The sequence below is a fragment of the Salvelinus sp. IW2-2015 genome, unplaced genomic scaffold (genome assembly GCF_002910315.2).
Source record: "Salvelinus sp. IW2-2015 unplaced genomic scaffold, ASM291031v2 Un_scaffold864, whole genome shotgun sequence".
NCBI classification, from domain to species: domain Eukaryota; kingdom Metazoa; phylum Chordata; class Actinopteri; order Salmoniformes; family Salmonidae; genus Salvelinus; species Salvelinus sp. IW2-2015.
The window spans coordinates 375,959-396,624 of NW_019942633.1; the positions used below are offsets into that span (position 1 = coordinate 375,959).

At 44.9% G+C, this 20,666-nt stretch overlaps 3 protein-coding genes and 1 long non-coding RNA gene across 7 annotated transcripts in view; 1 reads left to right on the forward strand and 3 right to left on the reverse strand.

The window, feature by feature from the left end:
• The window catches only part of LOC112069039 (POC1 centriolar protein homolog B-like), a 54,155-nt gene extending 49,714 nt beyond the window's left edge, over positions 1 to 4,441 (reverse strand). For 2 of the 4 annotated variants that reach the window (XM_024136295.2, XM_070438381.1), the window contains exons 1-6: positions 4,309 to 4,440; positions 3,759 to 3,843; positions 2,377 to 2,548; positions 1,824 to 2,003; positions 531 to 638; positions 152 to 267 (exon numbers count right to left, since the gene is read on the reverse strand). In XM_024136295.2, coding sequence (XP_023992063.1) covers positions 152 to 267; positions 531 to 638; positions 1,824 to 2,003; positions 2,377 to 2,548; positions 3,759 to 3,843; positions 4,309 to 4,323 — 676 coding nt within the window. In that variant the 5' untranslated portion in view covers positions 4,324 to 4,440. Of the gene's footprint in view, positions 1 to 151; positions 268 to 530; positions 639 to 1,823; positions 2,004 to 2,376; positions 2,549 to 3,745; positions 3,844 to 4,308 lie in introns of those variants that run through there. The other 2 variants (XM_070438380.1, XM_070438382.1) reach the window with 2 other exon arrangements.
• Positions 4,442 to 4,666: 225 nt separating this feature from the next.
• Positions 4,667 to 12,727, forward strand: cep41 (centrosomal protein 41). Its single transcript, XM_024136297.2, has 11 exons — positions 4,667 to 4,902; positions 5,530 to 5,593; positions 5,753 to 5,800; positions 7,877 to 7,938; positions 8,075 to 8,144; positions 8,818 to 8,944; positions 9,552 to 9,721; positions 10,090 to 10,157; positions 10,331 to 10,445; positions 10,528 to 10,743; positions 11,599 to 12,727. Exons 1-11 carry the CDS (start codon positions 4,870 to 4,872, stop codon positions 11,724 to 11,726), a joined length of 1,101 nt encoding a protein of 366 aa, XP_023992065.1. The 5' UTR covers positions 4,667 to 4,869; the 3' UTR covers positions 11,727 to 12,727.
• Positions 12,728 to 19,340, reverse strand: LOC139024024 (carboxypeptidase A1-like). The gene is made up of 10 exons (XM_070438379.1): positions 19,289 to 19,340; positions 15,724 to 15,860; positions 15,430 to 15,534; positions 15,168 to 15,269; positions 14,968 to 15,069; positions 14,423 to 14,533; positions 14,169 to 14,259; positions 13,588 to 13,787; positions 13,264 to 13,348; positions 12,728 to 13,137 (listed from the first exon to the last, which is right to left on the reverse strand). The coding sequence occupies exons 1-10, from the start codon at positions 19,338 to 19,340 to the stop codon at positions 12,950 to 12,952; spliced, it is 1,173 nt and encodes a 390-aa protein (XP_070294480.1). The 3' UTR covers positions 12,728 to 12,949.
• Positions 19,341 to 19,432: 92 nt separating this feature from the next.
• Positions 19,433 to 20,080, reverse strand: LOC139024026 (uncharacterized). The gene is made up of 3 exons (XR_011475262.1): positions 20,006 to 20,080; positions 19,762 to 19,835; positions 19,433 to 19,509 (listed from the first exon to the last, which is right to left on the reverse strand). It is a non-coding gene; the product is annotated as an uncharacterized lncRNA (long non-coding RNA).
• Positions 20,081 to 20,666: the final 586 nt, after the last annotated feature.

Below are 20,666 nucleotides of genomic sequence, written 5' to 3' on the forward strand. Positions count from 1 at the left end.
TTTATGTGTGTAGACATTGAACGTGGCCTCTCTAATACAGGAAGATTGGTTGCCAGGTGTGTTTCTAGTAAAGTACACTCTAAAATAGAAAAAGATTGGGCAACCAGGCTGTCATTCAGTAGAATTCTTAAGCCTTTTAAAAGCTTGTTACCTTGGTAATGCTGGAGCAGTTTGTTTGTCCGTATGTCCCAGATCTTCAGCGTGTTGTCTGCTCCTGAGGATGCTATGCAGGTRCCACTGGTGTTGAAGTCTACAAATGTTGCTGATCTAGGAAGGTGGAGGGATATGGCTACTACTTATCAAAGGTGTCAATCATGTTAGGTGGTTCCAAATATAAAATGCAATACAACAGCACCACCATGTGGTCATGTAGAAAACCCTTGAAAGTGGTTAGACTCCCCTCCCCCCGACTGACAGTCATCGTGTTACATCAATATAAACTGACTTTATTTTATTACAAATGCCAAATAATACAATGACAGGTTTTCATATGGCCTTCATCAAATATATAAAATAAGTATCTTTCTTACCCTCCATACTCTGTGAAGCAGTTGATGCATTGTTTGGTGGAGGTGTCCCACAGCCGCACTGTGCGGTCGTCACCACAGGAGGCAATTAGACGGCYGTCAGGAGAAAACCTGAATGACAAAACAGTTACAGCGCAGACAGACCAACAATCTTTGGACGTAGTTTTGATTAAGGAGAAAAAATGTAATCGAATCAGTTACATATCGGGATATTATTTSAGGGTATATTATATAGTTYGACAATATTGCAATATTAATTTTGCGCTAGTTGGCTGTACCTGCACCAAAACTCGCAGTATTTGTCCTTCATAGCTTGTTCTCCATCTTCTTAAATAAAGAACCAATATGTTTTCAGCACTTTTAAAACCATGACTGAGTATCGTGACTAGTTCTCATGGTTCTCTGTTGTCCCACTGCAGCAGACATACGGYGAGCAACATGTTYGGAATATCAAAAATGTGCAATCTGTTTCCCCCTTTAGGGACTGCAGGGTTCAAATCCCAGTGTGGCCACATTACTTGCAAAGTTACATACGTAGACTTTCTGGAAGGGATGTGCATCTTTCCCTTTCAAGACGATTTGACGCATCTAGATACATGGGCTCCGATACCATACGTTTCAGTTTGAAACGATTCGTTGCGATTAGAGGAACAAATCGATGCAGATCTATCCAAGCTCACCTGTGTGTGTGTGTGTGTGTGTGTAAATTATATTTATGTATATGGTGTATGTAGGCACCTGAGCTGAGCCATAAAGGAAACTGGGGAGCTACTGTCAGGCTGCATCACCGCCTGATATGGCAACTGCACCGCCCTCCAGAGGGTGGTGCGGTCTGCACAACGCATCACCAGGGGCAAACTACCTGCCCTCCAGGACACCTATCGCACCCAATGTCACAGGAAGGCCAAACAGATCATCAAGGACAACAACCACCCGAGCCACTGCCTGTTCACCCCGCTATCATCCAGAAGGCGAGGTCAGTACAGGTGCATCAAAGCTGGGACCGAGAGACTGAAAAACAGGTACCATCTCAAGGCCATCAGACTGTTAAACAGCCATCATTAAACACAGAGAGGCTGCTAAAAACACTTCAGTGAACCGGAAATTCATAACGTTTGAGTTGATTTTCTGACCGATGAATGCTACATTTAGGTCAGTATGGGGTCCCGCAGACCKATGCGCTCACTCACATCTTGAACCGGGGACCGATGCAGATCGGTGAATYGTTATAGCCCTACTTTATTGTGTAAACCAACCACAAACACGCACACATACAGACAGTTGTTGGTTCAGTACCTGGCGCAGCGGACCCAGTTGGTGTGCTGGTTGAGTGAGTAGACAAAACGTTGTCTGTGGACACTCCACACCTTGACAGACTTGTCGTCTGACGCAGTCACTAGCCTCTGGCCGTCGTGAGAAAAGCTGACACTGCGTACTGTAGCCGTGTGGGCTTTGAACACCATCGACTCTCCTTTACTGAAGAACACACAGGAAAGAAAGAGACAAGTGCTCAGAGAGGGAAATATAGGTAACAAACATCTAAAAGCAATGCACTAAGGTGAATCTAGCAGGTAATGTTCAATGCTGTGCGAGGRGACATTAAAGTTAGGTAGGCACTAGCTACAGAATACAATATCTCAGGTTCAAATGTCAATGAAGTTGGCTAGTCTAGGCACTAGCTAAAGGTTGTTGCAATCTTAATGACAACTGTCAGAGACTGCATGAAAGGGGCATCTAAAGCCAGATGTGGGTGTGGTCCTCTGTAGCTCAGTTGGTAGAACATGGCTCTTGCAACACCAGGATAGTGAGTTTGATCCCCGGGATATCAGGTGCTTCTCTCTCCACTCACATGCTGGGCGTCCACAGCCGTACAGTCTTGTCCTGGGATGCAGAGACGACCAGATCTCCCACAGGGGAGAACTGRACCCCTGTGATGACATCTTTGTGTCCAAAAAAACGGAACGCCCTGGCCTTAGGGTTCAGATTCCAAATCATCAGGGTCTTATCTGCAGACCCTGAGGCTGAGAGGAACATGGATGGAGACACAATGAACATGATGAGATAAGAATAGAAAAATCAATACACAAGTATATATTTTTAAACCTGCATATTTAGCTAAAAGAAATCCAGGTTAGCAGGCAATATTAACCAGGTGAAATTGTGTCATTTCTCTTGCGTTCATTGCAYGCAGAGTCAGGGTATATGCAACAGTTTGGGCYGCCTGGCTCTTTGCGAACTAATTTGCCAGAACTTTACGTAATTATGACAACATTGAAGGTTGTGCAATGTAACAGGAATATTTAGACTCATGGATGCCACCCGTTAGATAAAATACGGAACGGAATAAACGTTTTGTTTTCGAGGTGATAGTTTCCGGATTAGTCAAAGGTATATGGTTTAGAGAGAAATAGTCGACGCGTTATAATTCCTGTAATAACTTGGGGCTGAATTTGAAAGGGGTTCCTTCGTTATTTTACCGTTCATGTCTTCCATAGAGAATGTCTTGATCTACTTCAAATAAGGTCTGTGTTTCGTGCAGGCTTAAACCGCCTCGACGTTTTGATACCCATGTAAATCTCACTAGGATAAGGTAACGTTTGTCAACATATTTTCATAAATCCACTCTACAATTTTTTTTATCTTGGCTTATATTTAGCCAATATTGATCAGAGTTACCTTGTCCTATGGATATCTACACAGTTATAAAATTGGCACGGTGATGTAAGCCTACACGAAACACAGACCTTAATTTAAGTGAATCTAAAAAATATCCTATGGAATAAATGAAGGAACCGCTTTTCAGATTTTGCTAGGTGTCATGGGAATTATGACTCGCACTTTGGTTGTCAATTCTTACCATGCCCATTATTAAAATAGGATTTCCTGCATATAGAAATTAAAGTTTTTGTTTTCAACATTCATCACAGGTAACTTAAACTCTATTTGTATTCAAACAGTTGAGAGTATTTGTCTCCTAAGCAGACTCTTCAGTATCATTGTCACTTCAGAGCTGTGTGCGTGTGTGTATTTATGTATTATATTAAGTTAAAATAAAAGTGTTCATTGTTCATTCAGTATTGTTGCAATTGTCATTATTACAAAAATGTGTGTGTGTGTATATGATTCTTTTTTTTAAATAAATCGGCCGATTAATCGGTATCGGCCTTTTTTGTCCTCCAATAATCGGTATCGGCATTGAAAAATCATAATCGGTCGACCTCTAATCTATACCCAGCTGTTTGTGTTTGGAATTGAAGTCTGCACAGGTGACAGCMTCTTTGTGGCCCTTGAAGTGTCGCTCGAGGGTGGGGTCCTCCTGCAATGACAGAGTTCACCACAGGGTCAGGTATGGCTGGCATGCCAAAGTTGCCAAGTATGAGAAAACATTGAATGCCATACTATACCACTAAAATTGTGTTAGCTAAATTTACTAGTTAGGTTGAGTTAGGTTGCATGATTTAGGTTTAGGGAAACTACTTCGAATGTGACTTAACTTTAATTAGCTATGCATTACAGACAATCAGTATTCTTTCGAAATGGTAGCCAAATTAATTAGCTACTGCAAGTAACTTTGAGTAATTTCTAATTAAAGCTCTGGATAAAACTCGGCTGATATGACAATACTGCCTATCCAACAACCAAGATAAGATACTAGACAGCTAGTTAAATCCTATTAGCTAACTACCTTTCAGATAACTAGCTAGCATGCTCATCGGAAGGACAGTCAAGCTTTAGTTAGCTCGCACCACCGATATAATACCAAAGTAAGCAGCACACTTACCATAACTGATGCCATTTAATGCATTGATTACGATAATCCTTACATTTGCGGYGCATTTGCTTTTTGAAAGATTAGCGGGGAAAGTTGGTGCGTCCAACTCATGACTTCCATCTGTCTGCCAGTCAAAGTGAAAAACATAGTGCACGCCCACTTTCTCAGACTTTGCTAGTCGAGCGCCGATACGCTAATCRGCCAATTTTTATCAAAATACAAACACGAGTTTGGCTCATGCAGTTAACCTTAAYCAGTTCCACAGAAGCCTTGGTTAAATCAGTTAAATATGAATGAAGTGGTCGTTGTTGTTAGTTAATTGCTACTAGCAACCACTGAGCTGTAATAAGAACTAGCAACTCTAGATTTAGGAGAGAAGAAAAAGAAACAACCAGGGAGGAGCTAAACGTATTCTGCTGCTAAGCAACTACATCAAACTGTGGAACGGTAGAAACCGACATCGTTAAAACAGCGTCATTGATTGGTCAATGATCGCTCTCGGCTCAATCAGCGCCAAGTTTGTTAAACTTGGAACTTTGTGTTTGGTTTTTCTCTATTCGSTTTGAAAATATGTCGACCAAGAGCAGTATCGGCAACACGGAGGTAAATATAGCTAGCTATAGTTTTAGCGAGTTGTACATGTAACAGCCCAGGTTGGTGGGTGTCAATGGTGCTGTTAGCTATCAAGGCATTGCCAAGCCAACAGTGTTTCTGTTGAGCAGAAACGTTAACCCCTTCTGCTGTTTGTAACCATATTAGCTAGTTAAATTAGTTGATTGAGGAAAAAGTTACGTAACTATTTTTGCCATCATAGCTAGTTAACGTTAGATATTCGTCAACAAATTAGCTAACTACTGTAGCTAGCTAACGTTAGCATGTTAGACTTCCAAAACGTGTCTTTTTAATTAGCTAATGTTAGCTRGTTTCCTGRGTTGACTTGACAGACACCTTTCATAAACATGTACTAAACATGGAAGGGTATGACCACGGATAAAACAAGGAATATTTGGTATGACTGACAAAACAGTTCAGCTGCTGAAAGGGCTGCTTTGTCCAGAGGCAGACATTGCTAACTAGAGTTAGCTAGGCCTTTATGCAGGCTCACTGGAKAAATCCTATCTCCATGGGTAATGTAATGTGCTTAATGTTTTCTACAGCTTGGTAAAACAGGAAGTARCTACCATGACAACACAGCAAATCACAAATGTTTGTGTATTCCCCATCTCACAGTACATGAAAAGGAGAATACCTCAGAACCCCAAATATCAACATGTGAGGACAAGGCTAGACACAGGTATTATTCCACAACTCAGGTTATTCAAGTGTTATAGCATTGGCTACCAGTGCCAAAGGACTCGGAGATGCATCATACTTATTGACATTTATCAGTAGATCGTATTGATGTATACATAACATTATCTTCAATGTTGTGAAACCTGTTGTCATTTGAAAGGATGCAGCCTGACGAAGTATGTGGAGAGGCTGGAGGAGATAAAGAAAAGTAAGTTACATTTCATGACAGACTTTTGAGATTGGGTCAGGGTGGTTAAGAAATCTTAACTCCCGAGTGGTRCAGCGGTCTAAGGCACTGCATCGCAGTACTAGAGGCGTCACTACAGACCCTGGTTCGATCCCGAGTTGTATCACAACCGGCCGTGATCGGGAGTCCCATAGGGCGGYGCACAATTGGCCCAGCGTTGTCCGAGTTAGGGGAGGGTTTGGCCGKGGTAGGCCGTCATTGTAAATAAGAATTTGTTCTTAACTGACTTGCCTAGTTAAATAAAATGTACAATTACAAGGGAGTTGAGTGRCGACAAGTGTGGGCGGACTGGAGCTCCAACTACATCGAGTCGCTGTCAGTCGATACTTGTAAACATTTAAAATCTTACCGTGTACCTATGTTTCTCCTGAGTAAAGTCAGGCCTTTCTTTGTTTCTGGAAATCCATACTTTTTTATCTGAAGTTTTGGTGCCATTTTAGAGCAAYGGAAATGTTGAAACAGGCGATGGTTGTATATCACAAGTTTTATTAAAAAGTTTGCATTTCAGCAAACCAAGAAAGGCCCGACTTTACACAAAACAAACATAGGTACACTGTAAGTGTTTAAGATTTTACAAGTATCGACTGACAGCTACTCGACGTAGTCAGAGCTCCAGTCCGCCCACATCTTCGTCATTCAACTCCCCACTGGGCAAAATCTGTTTGTGTTTCTATGTCGTTTCAACAAAAAAATTCAATGGCATGATGTTGAATCAACATGGAAACTGATTTGGATTTGCAAAAAGTAATCAACTTAAGGGAGTTGTCTTTTTTACAGCCAACTTTTAACCTAAATCCAATGACACGGTGAAATGTTTAGTTAATTTTACGTTTAATTCAAGTTCGTTGACAACTCAATCAAATGTTAATCAAAACTAGACATTGAAATGATTTCTTTGTCCAGTGGRTCTCTTGAGAGGTGAGATTTCTCAACAAGGCCCAGGGGGCCTCATTAGGATTGTATTGGCTGAAATCTACAACATGACTGTCACAATTAGTATTTAGCTCCAGTTCAATATTTCCAAACAGGTGTACCTGCATTTTGTTCCTATTACTAAAACAAGGAGCAGTGGACAGTGTTAGACTACTTGAGTTGAGGGGGGGTGCAACTCAGCATTTTCTGTCTTTAAAGAACAGTTGTGGTCCACTATCACATTCTGTTTGGTGTTTTACTTCATGCACTTTCATGGGAGAAGCCATGTACTGCTGATATTTTACAACCTGGTGACCGGGGCTATCTGAGAGAATAAGCACRTTGTCTGTTGTGGCCATTTTGTTTCTGTCTTTTCTGATTTCTCAGGGATAAGCAACACTGATTCCTTCATTCGGCAGTGGGCGATTGTGTTGTYCACAATAATTTCTCTGTCAGGGCTGATGTAGGAGGTATTAGGCTACATTGTGCGGGTGCCAACAGAGACAGTGGATGGTGTGATAGTCAGGTCACACTTTGGGTCACACTTTGGTCAATGCCAATGTTAAAAGAGGGCTGAGCAGCCAGTATTGAGCACAGGTGTCTTACCATCTGCCCCAGAGCTGTAATGTTATGGAGATGGGCACAGTGGAGTTGAGATTTAGTGATATGTTGGGACAAGGGGAGGATGAGCAAAGGATTGATGTGCATGACCCAGGTGAGATATACTGCGTGAGGGGCCTGAGATTGACTTGGTACTTGTAGGATAGTTGTAAGAGAGAATACTGGTGAGGGGCCTGAGATTGACTTGGTACTTGTAGGATAGTTGTAAGCGAGAATACTGTGAGGGGCCTGAGATTGACTTGGTACTTTAGGATAGTTGTAATAGAGAATACTGTTGAGGGGCCTGAGTTGACTTGGTACTTGTAGGATAGTTGTAAGGAGGAATACTGGTGAGGGGCCTGAGATTGACTTGGTACTCTTAGGATAGTTGTTAATAGAGAATACTGTTGAGGGGCCTGAGATTGACTTGGTACTTGTAGGATAGTTGTAAGAGAACATCTTCAGGGTTTCTCCATGTCTTTTGCTCTCATTATTTTGAGAGAAACTGAAAATGTATTTGATTAGATTACAGGTACAGAAAGGATGAACTCTTCAAAAGGCTTAAAGTTACAACATTTGCACAGTTGGTGAGTGAAACAGTATTATGTCAGTGATGGCAAAGACATGTTTTTTATTCTCAGTTGCATCTGCTTTTTTGTTTTTGTGGAAGTAGCCTACATGTTATTCAATCACTCGTTTATCTTATCATTTTTTTTAAATCAGGTAATTCAGGTAGCATCGGTTTCGGACCTGAATGAAAGTGAGTGTGATGGCGAAACACCAAGGCTGGAAGGTAAGAAGATTTGTTTTTTGACAAATAGGRCACTATTGATGTTTTGTACCATTATCGATTTGATCTGGAGCCCCAGTTTACGTTTTAAATTAACTGAGAATTCCCATCAACTCTGAGTCAAATCAAAATGTTCTTGGTAAACAACAGGTGTAGACTAACAGTGAAATGCTTACTTACGTGTCCTTTTTCAACAATGCAGAGTTAAATATATAAAATGGAAATGGTGACACAAGGAATAAATACACAGTGAATAATGAGTAACATGGCTATATACAGGGAGTACTAGTACGAAGTCAATGTGCAAGGGTACGAGGTAATTGAGGTAGCTATGCGCATATATGTAGGGTTAAAATGACTAGGCAACAGGATAGATAATAGACAGTAGTAGCAGCGGGTAACCATTTGATTAGCTCTTTAGCAGTCTGGTTTAGCAGTCTGGTTTAGCAGTCTTATTTGGGGGTAGAAGCTGTTCGGGGTCCTTTGGGTTCCAGACTTGGTGCACTGGTACCGCTTGCCATGCGGTAGCAGAGAGAACAGTCTATGACTTGGGTGGCTGGAGTCTTTGACAATTTTTAGGACCTTTCTGCAGTTGCCTTAAACGTTGATTTTAATGAACATTGAGGCAGTACTGTAACTGTACAGCAACGTCTCTATGCTTTATTTCCACCTGAAGCTGACATGGAGCGTCTGTTTGAGCAGACCAACGGTTCCCCCCTGCCTACGCCCACACCCGCTCAGTTCTTCGACAACAACAATGACGCAGGGGACGCTGGCTACTCCCCCAGGTCGACACTTCAAAGGTAACTCCCAGCACCCCACTTTGAACAGCATTACACACACACCAGGATTTTCCATTTTCCCTACCAACGACACACACCTGTTCTCAATGACCTCCACTGATGTGTACTCTCACTCAAAGCCCACATACGTAACCACAACCCATAACCCCAGGCACAGCTGTATCCCTCTCAGCATTCAACCCACACATCTATCTGAATATCCCAGCAGAGTTCTCTCCCCCTCGACAACCCTCCTTACCCCTTCATTGTGTACGATATTTGATAGCAGCTTTTTCCCTAGGGTCCAAGCTCCGTTGCCCCCTCACTAGAACAGAAGGTTGTAACTCTATCGCATCCCTGGGGACTCCCTAAAACCATGGCATTAGATCACCTTCACTGGCAAGCTAAACCTCCACAGCCTGGCTAAAGTGACAGAGCTGGGATTGTACAGAGTTGAGCTCGGTTCCATTTGGAATACTGTAACTGATGATTCAATGTCACAGACATTATAGAATGAAAGTTATGTCATTCTCACAATATTTTGAGTTGGAAGGTTTGGTGTTTTTTCGCATACAGAAAAAGTGTCCCTGACCCGTGTAYACCCTGTCACTTTTGACTCTCACTACAGTGTAATAAGCGGGGTGGGAGAGCTGGATCTGGATAAGAACGGTCAGAAGACAGTGACTCTGACAACCGTGTCCAGCCCTCGGCTTCCAGATGGACCCTACCCAGACTGCCCCTACCTGCTGCTGGACGTCAGGGACAGAGAGCAGTACGACCAGTGTCACATCATCAGCGGTAGGGGGACCATAGAARTACAATGAATAGAATTCTAATTCCAGACATAGAATGAATAGATTTCAGACACTAAATATAATTAATGGAATTCYGAGCCTTACCCCACCAGGGGCTTTKTAAATRCATAGTATATCTGATCACATGAAAATGATAGCCATCATCAGGATTGCCATTTCATAATATCATCTTTAGAATTGAAATTATATTGGCCAGAACTTTGTAACCAGAGTAGCAAATGATGGCAGTAGTTATGAAACTTATAGGACTGGATATTAACTGTTTGTCCTTGATGGTATTATTTTTAGGGGGCTTTTCACCCCAATGTAATATTGTACGTATTTGTGACATCTCACATTTATTTTCCTCAGCATACAGTTACCCCATCGCAACCCTCTCAAGAACAATGAATCCCTACACCAAGGAGGTGCTGGATTATGTATCCTTCCACCAAAACAAATAACTGTATTATTATTCCATAACTCACATTACCAGGCAATCTGAAATGGGCCAAAACACACTAGTAAACTATCCATATACTGTACATGTTTGAATATCCATTTGTTTGCCTCACTGTTGTACTGTGATCCCATTAATCTTGACTTGATGTAGAAAAATGTTTCTGGTAAGATCATCATCGTATATGATGAGGATGAGAGGATAGCTGCCCAGGCAGCCACTGCCATGTGTGAGCGGGGCTTCCAGAAYCTCTTCATGCTATCTGGAGGTCAGTTGATGATGTATTGTAGGCAAGTAATGGCTCAAGTGGAAGCTTTGGAATCAGTGCAATGTCACACTCCACCCCCCAGGCCTGAAGGTGATTGCGCAGAAGTTTCCAGAGGGGATGACAACAGGCACCATCCCGGCGTCGTGCCTCCCGTCTCCCAAGGCGACAGCGGGCAGGAAGCGCTACACCCACAGACAGGTTTTCATGCCAGCCGATAGGAAGTGGAGGTTCACCTCAGACGACATGGCCAACATCCAGGCACACTTGGAGGAGATGCTCGTTCCCTCGGACACCAACAGTAAGGCACATTTAACAGCTAACAGGCTCACAGAAAAGACMGTTTAGACTCCAACGGGAAGGCTATGCCAACAGCTATCTGACTCCAACAGGAAAGCATCACTCCCTGATCTGTTGCTTTGGGTAGTAACAACAACYTACCAGTAGATGGTGATAACATGTAGAAAAAGCAAACAGCTGGGATGGCCTTTTGGTAGCCCCCCCCTCCCACACACACCTTGTGCAACATTTTAGTGCCCCCCCTCTTGATGGTGAATAAAAATGTACAATTTAAAGATCATTTCCTGCAATTCTACACATTTAGCCATTGGGCAGAGAGAAAAAAGTTAGTTTTGCAGGAATTTTGCTGTATTTCTAGCCATTATGTCCTGGGGTTTAGAAGTGTCTGTAGTTTTGAAGCAAATTTCCTACAATTCTACACATTTTGCCATAACTTATGCCATGTAATATGGTATATGAATGACAATGACTAACAAAATCAACAGGGGGCCCCTGAGGTCAGGGCACTGCCCTGTGTGCCCGGTTGGTATTCAGCCATGAATACGTTTAGATAGCTGACTAGACTAACTACCAATCTAAAAATTGGCTAATTTAGTGACTGTCAGTGACTGACATAACAAGAAAAACTGCTGTATGATGCACAAACACATTCCAAAATTGCACCTGGTGTATTCTACTATTCCTAAGTGACCGCTTATGCCTGGAGCCAGCTGGGGTGTTCAGGTGTTTGTTCCAGCCCTAAACACCCCATTAGCTCAAAGGGTTGGCCACCCTTGACAATGACGTGGAGAATAATTTCCTGAAAGCTTGTTACTTTTTATAGATGTATGACTGTCTTTGTGTGTGTGTTTTCTAGGCGGGTTCAGCAGCCGCATGTCCACCAGCAGTGCCCAGTCCAAAGCGTCCAGCGCTCGGAGTCTACGCACTTCCTCTCTAGCCGGCTCTGAAACCGCCAGATCCCAGAGCAGCCGACCGTGGAAATAACCCTTAACCCAAATAAAGTCTTATTTCACTACCACCGCCCATGTGCCCCTCTGTGAAAGGGGAACGCCCCCTCCCCAGGGATACCCAACTGTAGTCCTCAAGGGCCCAAATCTGCTTTATTGTAGGATAATAGAAATTGGTGTGTTGATTTTGAATTTGTTGCACAATGAATATAAAAGAATGTCATCAGTGATCGTAAGATGATAATTTATGGATTTGCCTTGTACTCTATCGTTAACTCACAGATGTTGCTTTCCTAAAATGACTAGTGTTCAGTTCGCSCTCTGGCTCTGTCTCTGTGTGTGATGCCTGTCATTGATAAAAAACAGTCAGACATTGATCGTGTCCATCTCCATCAACCCTCATTAACTTAAGRTCATTTCACTTGGTAGCAGGGTACTAAAATGATATCCCATATGCTTTGTTGTACATTACGCATAACCAGAAGTGATTATTGTTGTTCGAGGGCATTCTCTATTTTAAGAGGTGAAATGTAATATTTTTCATGTGATATTTTCTCGAAGGGGAACTTCCTCCTGGAATATTGTGATATAAATTGAAGTGAGAGGCTCAGAAGCTCTACATGTTTGTGTCTGTTCTCAAGATTTGAGTGATGTCATGCAGCCTATGATGAAACATCATCATGGTGTAGTAGGGCATTATGGGATGGTAGTCATGGTTACCCCGAGGAGAGCATCTTGATACGTCCRATAAATGTGAAACAGTATTTGTGCTTTGAGGTTGTGAACTTTGTTGTATTTTCTTTGTCAGCGATTGTTGAGGTGAATATAAATTGCAGGGTCTTGTGCATTTACTGTAAAACATGGTATTTTGAGGAGTACAATACCTTTGAGGCTGACGTCTGGCCTGTTTGTGTATATCAGATGCAAGACACCTGTCGTTGACAATGAACACATTAACTGTCAGTCATAACGCTCCATCCATTAAACTGGTTGATCTCAGTTTAGTTTTTATATATTAAATAAAACGCACAATGTATATTCTGATGTGAACTGGTCATTTTGTTGAGCATTTTACTGACATGCTTTCTAGTGCACTCTTGTGGACTGGATGGTATCATCAGCTTGAGCTAGATACTGTACATCTACAACAGTACAGACAAACATAACTTTGTTTTACGCAGGCATTCACATGACTATCAAAGAGAGATACACAATTGGTTAATCTGTGGACAGTATACTGTAGTTGTCATGGTGRCCCCTCTAGTTGGTGTTGTCCTTGGTRTGCTCCATGATGGCCATCAGAGCCAGCCAAGCCTCCTTGGCAGTAGGGAKGATCTGATTGGCTGGCAGGATGAAACCATAGCGACCGGTGTCTCTCAGCTCGAAGGTGTAGGAGTACTTGATGCCCTGGTTGTAGGACCAGTCAATACTTATTCCACTGGCTCGGTCTAGTGGAAGATAAGCACATTATTTCTATACGTTGTTCCTGTATTAGACCTTGTTTTGGCTGTATTGAGCCTAAGATGTAGCCTTTCATGTATTTTCAGTGACTTAGTGAGTGGCCCGTCACTTACATATGGTGGTCATGACGCTGCCGTATCTGAAGGAGGTTCCGTACAGGCTAGCCAGGTCAGTGATGGCCTTCCTAGCCAGGTCGTGCTGTGGGTGAAATGTAAAATAACGTCAAGAGACCTGTACAGCTTTTGACAATTTATGTTCGATGGCAAAACGTTTCCTTTTTGTGTATACTGAACTTAAATTGACCTGTCAAAGGCCTWAAGCAAAACCAGTTGTACCCTGTTTGATTATATAGAAGTGCATTATTAGCTCACATACAAATGACTGAGACATGGCTAAGGGTCAAGGGAAGGCAGGAAGCCTGTCTCTGCCAGACTCACCAGTTCTCTCTGGTCTTTGCAAGGGGTTGCAGTGTAGCCGTAGGGGTACATGAGCCTCTGGGAGTAGCTGTGGATGTCGATGAAGGCCTTCAGGTTGCCATGAGACTTGACAAAGTCCACGATGGACTTGACCTCAGACTCTGAGTGAGCCTTGGGCCCGCGGTAAGTCTGATCGCAGGGGTTACCGCTAGAGCCAGCGGCTAGGGAAAAGGAGTGGAATACAACCAACATCAGGCCAGGGACAGTTCAATCACAACATTGACACACTTCCTTTGAAACAACAAAAAAACAATGTATTTAAGCCTGACAATTAAATAAGGCAGCATCCTGGGGATCCCRAGGAGAGCACATTTAGTGTTTTGGCCCTTACAATACACAACTGTTTCAAATAATCAAAGCTTGATGATGAGTTGATCATTTGAATCAGTTGTGTTTTKCTAGGGCAAAAAACTAAATGTACACCGCTTGCGCTCCCCAAGACCGGGTTCGGGGAAAGGCTGTAGTAAGGCAACCTTTTTTTTATGCCATTTTAAACAATGTGTCAAGCATCGTTCAAGAAGCCGATAGAAGACATAGCTTACTTCCAAAACCAGCATCCCAGTTCCTGTTGAGGTCAGTTCCATCACAGGAAGAGCCAGGGTTGGGCTTCCTGGTCTTACGCCACATACGGTTCTGTGGAACATAAAAGGTCAACATATTCAATGGTTTGGTAAGTATCCATGCGCATTCACTCTGACTGACACAWTGAATGAATGAAGCATCATATCTGCCATTGCAGAGGATTGGTGGATGGATTATTAATAATAAATACAGATTTTTGCTGTTAGGAACTCACAGTTTTGTGGCTATAGTTGTATCCATCTGGGTTGGTCACAATCTCCAGGAAGATATCCATGTTGTCCAGAATGGCAGTGAGTGCGGTGTCACGTCCGTAGTCAGTCACAATCTGGTGGTCATTGAAACAGAAGTATCTATGCACATTAYCATACTGAACAGAGAATACCTGGGCTCAAGGTGGCGCCACTTTTGAAACCAATTCAGCAACCTGTGGGAGTAGGAAGGTCCCAGTGGGTATTCAGAACCGGAATTGCCCGTGATGGGTATATAGAGACTCCCTTCATGAGGCACTTATGAGCCCTGGGGCTGGATTCTTCTACATGAGTCACAAGCCAAACTCCAGTTTGCTTTTAAGCATAGCAAATATACTGTAATGACCCCCTAGCCTTCATAACAAATATATTCCAATGGCCCTATAGCCTTCATTACACTATATTTGCTATTCTTAGCAGAAAACAGRAGTTTGCATTGTGACTCATGAGCATGTGGGGAAATCCAACCCAGGGGCTCTGACTGGAAAGAATGAGACTAGAAGTTGATCACCTTCTTGGCGAACCAGGTGCCACTAGCCTGAGTGATCCATTCTCTGGAGTGGATTCCAGTGTTAATCCAGATGCCACGACGGTTGGTGCCACCAGTGCTAAACTATATGAGAGAGAAGGGGAGCATTMACTTTATCAGGTGCAAAGAAAATCCACGATAATCTTCCAACACCAAAAAAGTTTTGRAAAATKATGACTTACTTTGAGCACATTCAGAGGGCGGCCCTCATAGCTCTGACCAATCACGATCTTGCTGACCAGTTTGGGGTTCTCAGCCACCAGCATTTCCTGAAAACGGTAGATCTGGAGAGAGAGAGAAATAATCTTTAATTTGAACCAAATAGCTCTGAAAACTGGAGTTTAAAAAAARGCCTGATATCATTGTTGTAACAGTGTTATGACAGACGTTATAATAGCTGATAAGGAAGAACAGGCGGTCCTGGCTGTGTGATTGGGTACTAACCTCATCCCCGTTGTGGTAGTTGGTGTAGTCGTAGTCATCTGTGGTTCTGGGCTCAGTGGCACGTGCAGCACTCAGCCTCTGCTCCTTCTCCTCGTCCAACATAACCTGAGAGACAAGGGGCAAAAGGTTTCATACTTCTGATCACTCTCCCTGGTTCATTCAACAATGATTAGATCTCAAGGGGACTTTGGTGGCACCATAGTCTGTCCACTTATTACCTTAAGAATAACAATGACTTTCGAGGGGCAGATGAGCTCTCTTTCCTCCCCAGATGAGAAAGGTGTCCTACTTTACCTGTAGGTCCTTGATCATGACGGAGTACGGGATGTCTTCAGTCTCCAGKAAGGCCTTGACRGTCTGCAGGCTGGTGAAGGGAACTCTGAWGTCCACAGGAGTGGAGAGGTCAATGGGCTCGGATGCCCAACAATCAGCTGAGATAACAATTAGAAGAAAGAGTAGAGGTGAAGGAGAGAGGGAGAGGGAGAGAAGGAAAGAGGATGGAGGAGAAAGGAGAGAGAAGAGGAGAGAGGAGAGAGGAGGAGAGAGAGGGAGCGGAGAAGGGAGGCAAGAGGAAGGAGAAGAGAGGAGAGGTAAGGGAGGAGAGAGGAAGGAGGAGAGAGGAGAGGTAAGGGAGAGAGATGAGAGGTAAGGGAGAAGAAGAGGAGAGGTAAGGGAGAAGAGAGGAGAGGTAAGGAGGAGAGAGGAAGGAGGAGAGAGGAGAGGTAAGGGAGGAGAAGAGGAGAGGTAAGGAGGAGAAAGGAGAGGTAAGGGGGAGAAAGGAGAGGTAAGGGAGAAGAGAGAAAGGAAAGGTAAGGGAGGAGAAGGAGAGGAGGAGAAGAGAGGAGAGGTAAGGTAAGGGAGGAGAGAGGAGAGGTAAGGAGGAGAGAGGAGAGGTAAGGGAGGAGAGAGAGAGGTAGGGAGAAGAGAGGAGAGGTAAGGGAGGAGAAGAGGAAGGAGATAGAGGAGAGGTAAGGGAGGAGAGAGGAGAGGTAAGGGAGGAGAGAGGAGAGGTAAGGGAGGAGAGAGGAGAGGTACGGGAGGAGAGAGGAGAGGTACGGGAGAGAGAGAAGAGGTAGGGAGGAGAGAGGGAGGTACGGGAGGAGAGAGGAAGGAAAGAGAGGAGAGGTACGGGGGAGAGAGGAAGGAGAAGAGAGGAGAGGTACGGGAGGAGAGAGGAAGAGAGAAGAGAGGAGAGGTAGGGAGAGGAAGAGAGGAAGGAGAAGAGAGGAAGAGGTAAGGAGGAAGAGGAGGAGAAGAGAGGAGAGGTAAGGTAAGGGATGAGAGAGGAAAGCAGGTAAGGGAGGAGAGAGGAGAGGTAAGGGGGAGAGAGGAGAGGTAAGGGAGGAGAGAGGGGAAGGAGGAGAGGGAGGTTTAGAGGTAAGGGAGGAAGAGAGGAGAGGTAAGGGAGGAGAAAAGGATTTGAAAGGTAAGGGAGGAGAAAGGAGAGGTACGGGAGAAGAGAGAAGGAGAAGAGAGAAGGAAGGAGTAAGGAGAGGATACGGAGGAGAGAGAAGAGGTAAGGTAAGGGAGGAGAGAGGAGAGGTAAGGGAGGAGAGAGGAGAGGTAAGGGAGGAGAGTGAGAGGTAAGGGAGAAGAGAGGAGAGGTAAGGGAGGAGAGAGGAAGGAGATGGGAAGGTAGGAGAGAGAGAGGGTAAGGGAGGAGAGAGGAGAGTAAGGGAGGAGAGAGGAGAGGTGGAGGAGAGAGAGGAGAGGTACGGGAGGAGAGAGGAGAGGTACGGGAGGAGAAAAGGACGGAGGAGAGGAGAGAAGAGGAGAAGGTACGGGAAGGAGAGGAGGAGGGAAAGGAAGAGTACGGGAGGAGAGAGGAAGGAGAAGAGAGGAGAGGTACGGGAGGAGAGAGAGGAGAAGAGAGGAAGAGCAAGAGGAGAGAGAAGGACGGAGAGAAGGAGAAGAGTAGGAGGTGAGGGAGGAGAGGAAGGAGGAGAAGAGGAGAGGGAAAGGGAGGAGAGAGAGAGAGGAAGAGAGGAGGACAGGAGGAAGGAAGAGGAAAGGAAGGAGAGAGTAAGGGAGGAGAGAGGCATAGTAAGGAGCGAGTAGAGGAGAGAGGGAGGATAAGGAGAGGTAAGTGGAGGTAATAGGAAGGAAGGGAAGGAGAAGGAAAGGGAGAAGAAGGGAGAGAGAGAGGAAGAGGTCAAGAGGAGAGGTAAGGGAGGAGAGAGGAGAGGTAAGGGAGGAGAGAGGAGAGGTAGGAGAGAGAGGAGAGGTAAGGGAGGAGAGAGGAGAGGTAGGAGAGAGGAGAGGTACGGAGGAGAGAGGAGAGGTAGGAGGAGAGAGGAGAGTAAGGGAGAGAGGAGAAGGTACAGGGAGGAGAGAGGAAAGGAGAGAAGAGGAGAGGAAGGGAGGAGAGGAGGAAGAGGAGAGAAGAGAGGAGAGGAAGGGAGGAGAGAGGAGAGGTAAGGGAGGAGGAGAGAGGAGAGGTAGGGAGGAGAGAGGAGGAGGGAGAGAGAGAAGGTAAGGGAGGAGGAGAGGAGAGAGGAGAGGTAAGGGAGGAGAGAGGGAGAGGTAAGGGAGGAGAGAGGAGGAGGTAAGGGAGGAGAGAGGAGAGGTAAGGGAGGAGAAGGAGAGGTACGGAGGAGAGAGGAAGGAGAAGGAGAGGAAGGAGAAGAGAGGAAGGAGAAGAGAGGAGAGGTAAGGTAAGGGAGGAGAGAGGAGAGGTAAGGAGGAGAGAGGAGAGGTAAGGAGGAGAGAGGAGAGGTAAGGGAGGAGAGAGGGAGGTAGGGAGGAGAGAGGAGAGGTAAGAGGAGGAGAGAGGAGAGGTAAGGGAGGAGAGAGGAGAGGTAAGGGAGGAGAGAGGAGAGGTAAGGGGGGGAGAGAGGAGAGGTAAGGGGGGAGAGAGGAGAGGTAAGGGGGGAGAGAGGAGAGGTAAGGGAGGAGAGAGGAGGGTGAGAGAGGAGAGGGAGGAGAGAGAGGAGAGGTACGGGAGGAGAAGGAAGGAGAAGAGAGGAAGGAGAAGAGAGGAGAGGTACGGGAGGAGAGAGAAGAGAAGAGAGGAGAGGTAAGGGAGGAGAGAGGAAGGAGAAGAGAGAGAGGTAAGGTAAGGATGAGAGAGGAGAGGTAAGGGAGGAGAGAGGAGAGGTAGGAGGAGAGAGGAAGGAGGAGAGAGGAGAGGTAAGGGAGGAGAGATGAGAGGTAAGGAGGAGAGATGAGGTAAGGAGAAGAGAGGGAGGTAAGGGAGGAGAGGAAGAAGGAGAGAGGAGAGGTAAGGGAGGAGAGAGGGAGGTAAGGGAGGAGAAGAGAGTAAGGGAGGAGAGAGGAGAGGTAAGGGAGGAGAGAGGAAAGGAGGAGAGAGGAGAGGTAAGGGAGGAGAGAGGAAGGAGGAGAGGGAGAGGTAAGGGAGGAGAGAGGAGAGGTAAGGGAGGAGAAAGGGAGGTACGGGAGGAGAAAGGAGAGGTACGGGAGGAGAGAGGAAGGAGAAGAGAGGAGAGGTAGGAGGAGGAGGAAGGAGAAGAGAGGAGAGGTAAGGTAAGGGATGAGAGAGGAGAGGTAGGGAGGAGAGAGGAGAGGTAAGGGAGGAGAGAGGAGAGGTAAGGGAGGAGAGAGGAGAGGTAAAGGGGGGAGAGAGGAGAGGTAAAGGGGGGAGAGAGGAGAGGTAGTAGGGGGGAGAGAGGAGAGGTAAGGGGGGGAGAGAGGAGAGGTAAGGGGGGGAGAGAGGAGAGGTAAGGGAGGAGGAGGAGAGGTAGGAGGAGAGAGGGAGGAAGAAGGAGAGAGGAGAGGTAAGGAAGGAGAGAGGAGAGGTAAGGAAGGAGAGGGAGAGGTAGGGAGGAGAGAGGAGAGTAAGGGAGGAGAGAGGAGAGGTAAGGGAGGAGAGAGGAGAGGTAAGGAACATGCAGATGAACACAAGGGGAAAATAAAATGGCCTGGTACAGTTTGAGGGGTTCTGTTCTGATCATTCTCACTATGATTGTTTTCCTCTGAAATTCGTATTTATCAGAAGTACATGAATCACATTATCTCATAGGATGATCACTGTTATCATTCCAACCTGGAGATGTTCCATCTCAGCCATGTCCTTCAGGAGAGAGTGCTGGAACTCATTCTTCCAGTGATACGAACTGGTGCCTTTAAAGATATTACAACAACCATGTTATCATCCCTAATAATTAGAATTAAGAGACAGGGAATCTTATAAAAAAAGGATGTTTTAATCAATTTATGACAGTCAACACATCATATGTCATTACCCTTTGCTCAGCTACCACTGCTGTTCAAAACAAGTTGAAATCCTTAATCAGTCAATAAATGTATTTGTAAAACCCTTTTTACATCAGCGTTGTCACAAAGTGCTTTTTTTCAGTACTGTTTGATGATCACTCACCCCTCAAAGGTCTCCTTGCCGATAACGGCCACAGACAGTGCAGCCAAGATGAGCAGCACCTTCATCGTACCTAGTACAGTAAAGCCAGTCGAGCCACACACTGTTACGGCTGTCAATGTCGTTCTCTCCTCAGACGAGGAGGAGCATGGATCGGACCAAGATGCGGAGTAGGAGGTATTCATGATTTTAATGGCAAACCAACAACACTACAAAATAAACAAAACAACAAACGTGACTAACCTGCAACAGTCCTGTGTGGCCCAAACGCTAACACAGGAAACAAACACCCACAAAACACCAGTGAAACCCTGGCTGCCTTAGTATGACTCTCAATCAGAGAACAAACGATACACACCTGTCTCTGATTGAGAATATACCAGGCCGAACACAAAAACCCAACCTAGAAATAGAAAACATAGACTGCCCCACCAAAACTCACGCCCTGACCAATAAACACATAGAAAACAAGAGAAAACAGGTCAGGAACGTGACACCCCCTGTCCAGCACTTTTTACCTTGGTTTGTAAGTTGATGTTTTCTTCAGGTGTTTTCTCCTTCTTTTCTGTTTTCCACAACGACTCTGATGTAACACTGATGGTGCAGATTCTCAGAAGTTTAATGAAAATGGATGGACCAGATTGTCTAGTTTTTATCCTCCCATTCCATTTACTTAGTTCGCCTGTGTTTGTATCCCTACACTGTAAAAGCTATGCCCCCAAGGGTCGCCGCAACCTTTTTTGAGAACTGAGTCAGAGAGTCTATTTGAGCATAATACTGTATACTCACATGAAGAAGAAAGGAGATGAGGAATAAGTCAACAAAGGCTGCGTTTACACAGGCAGCCCAATTCAGATCTTTCCCCACTCGTAATTGGTCTTTTCACCAATGAGACCAGTTCTTY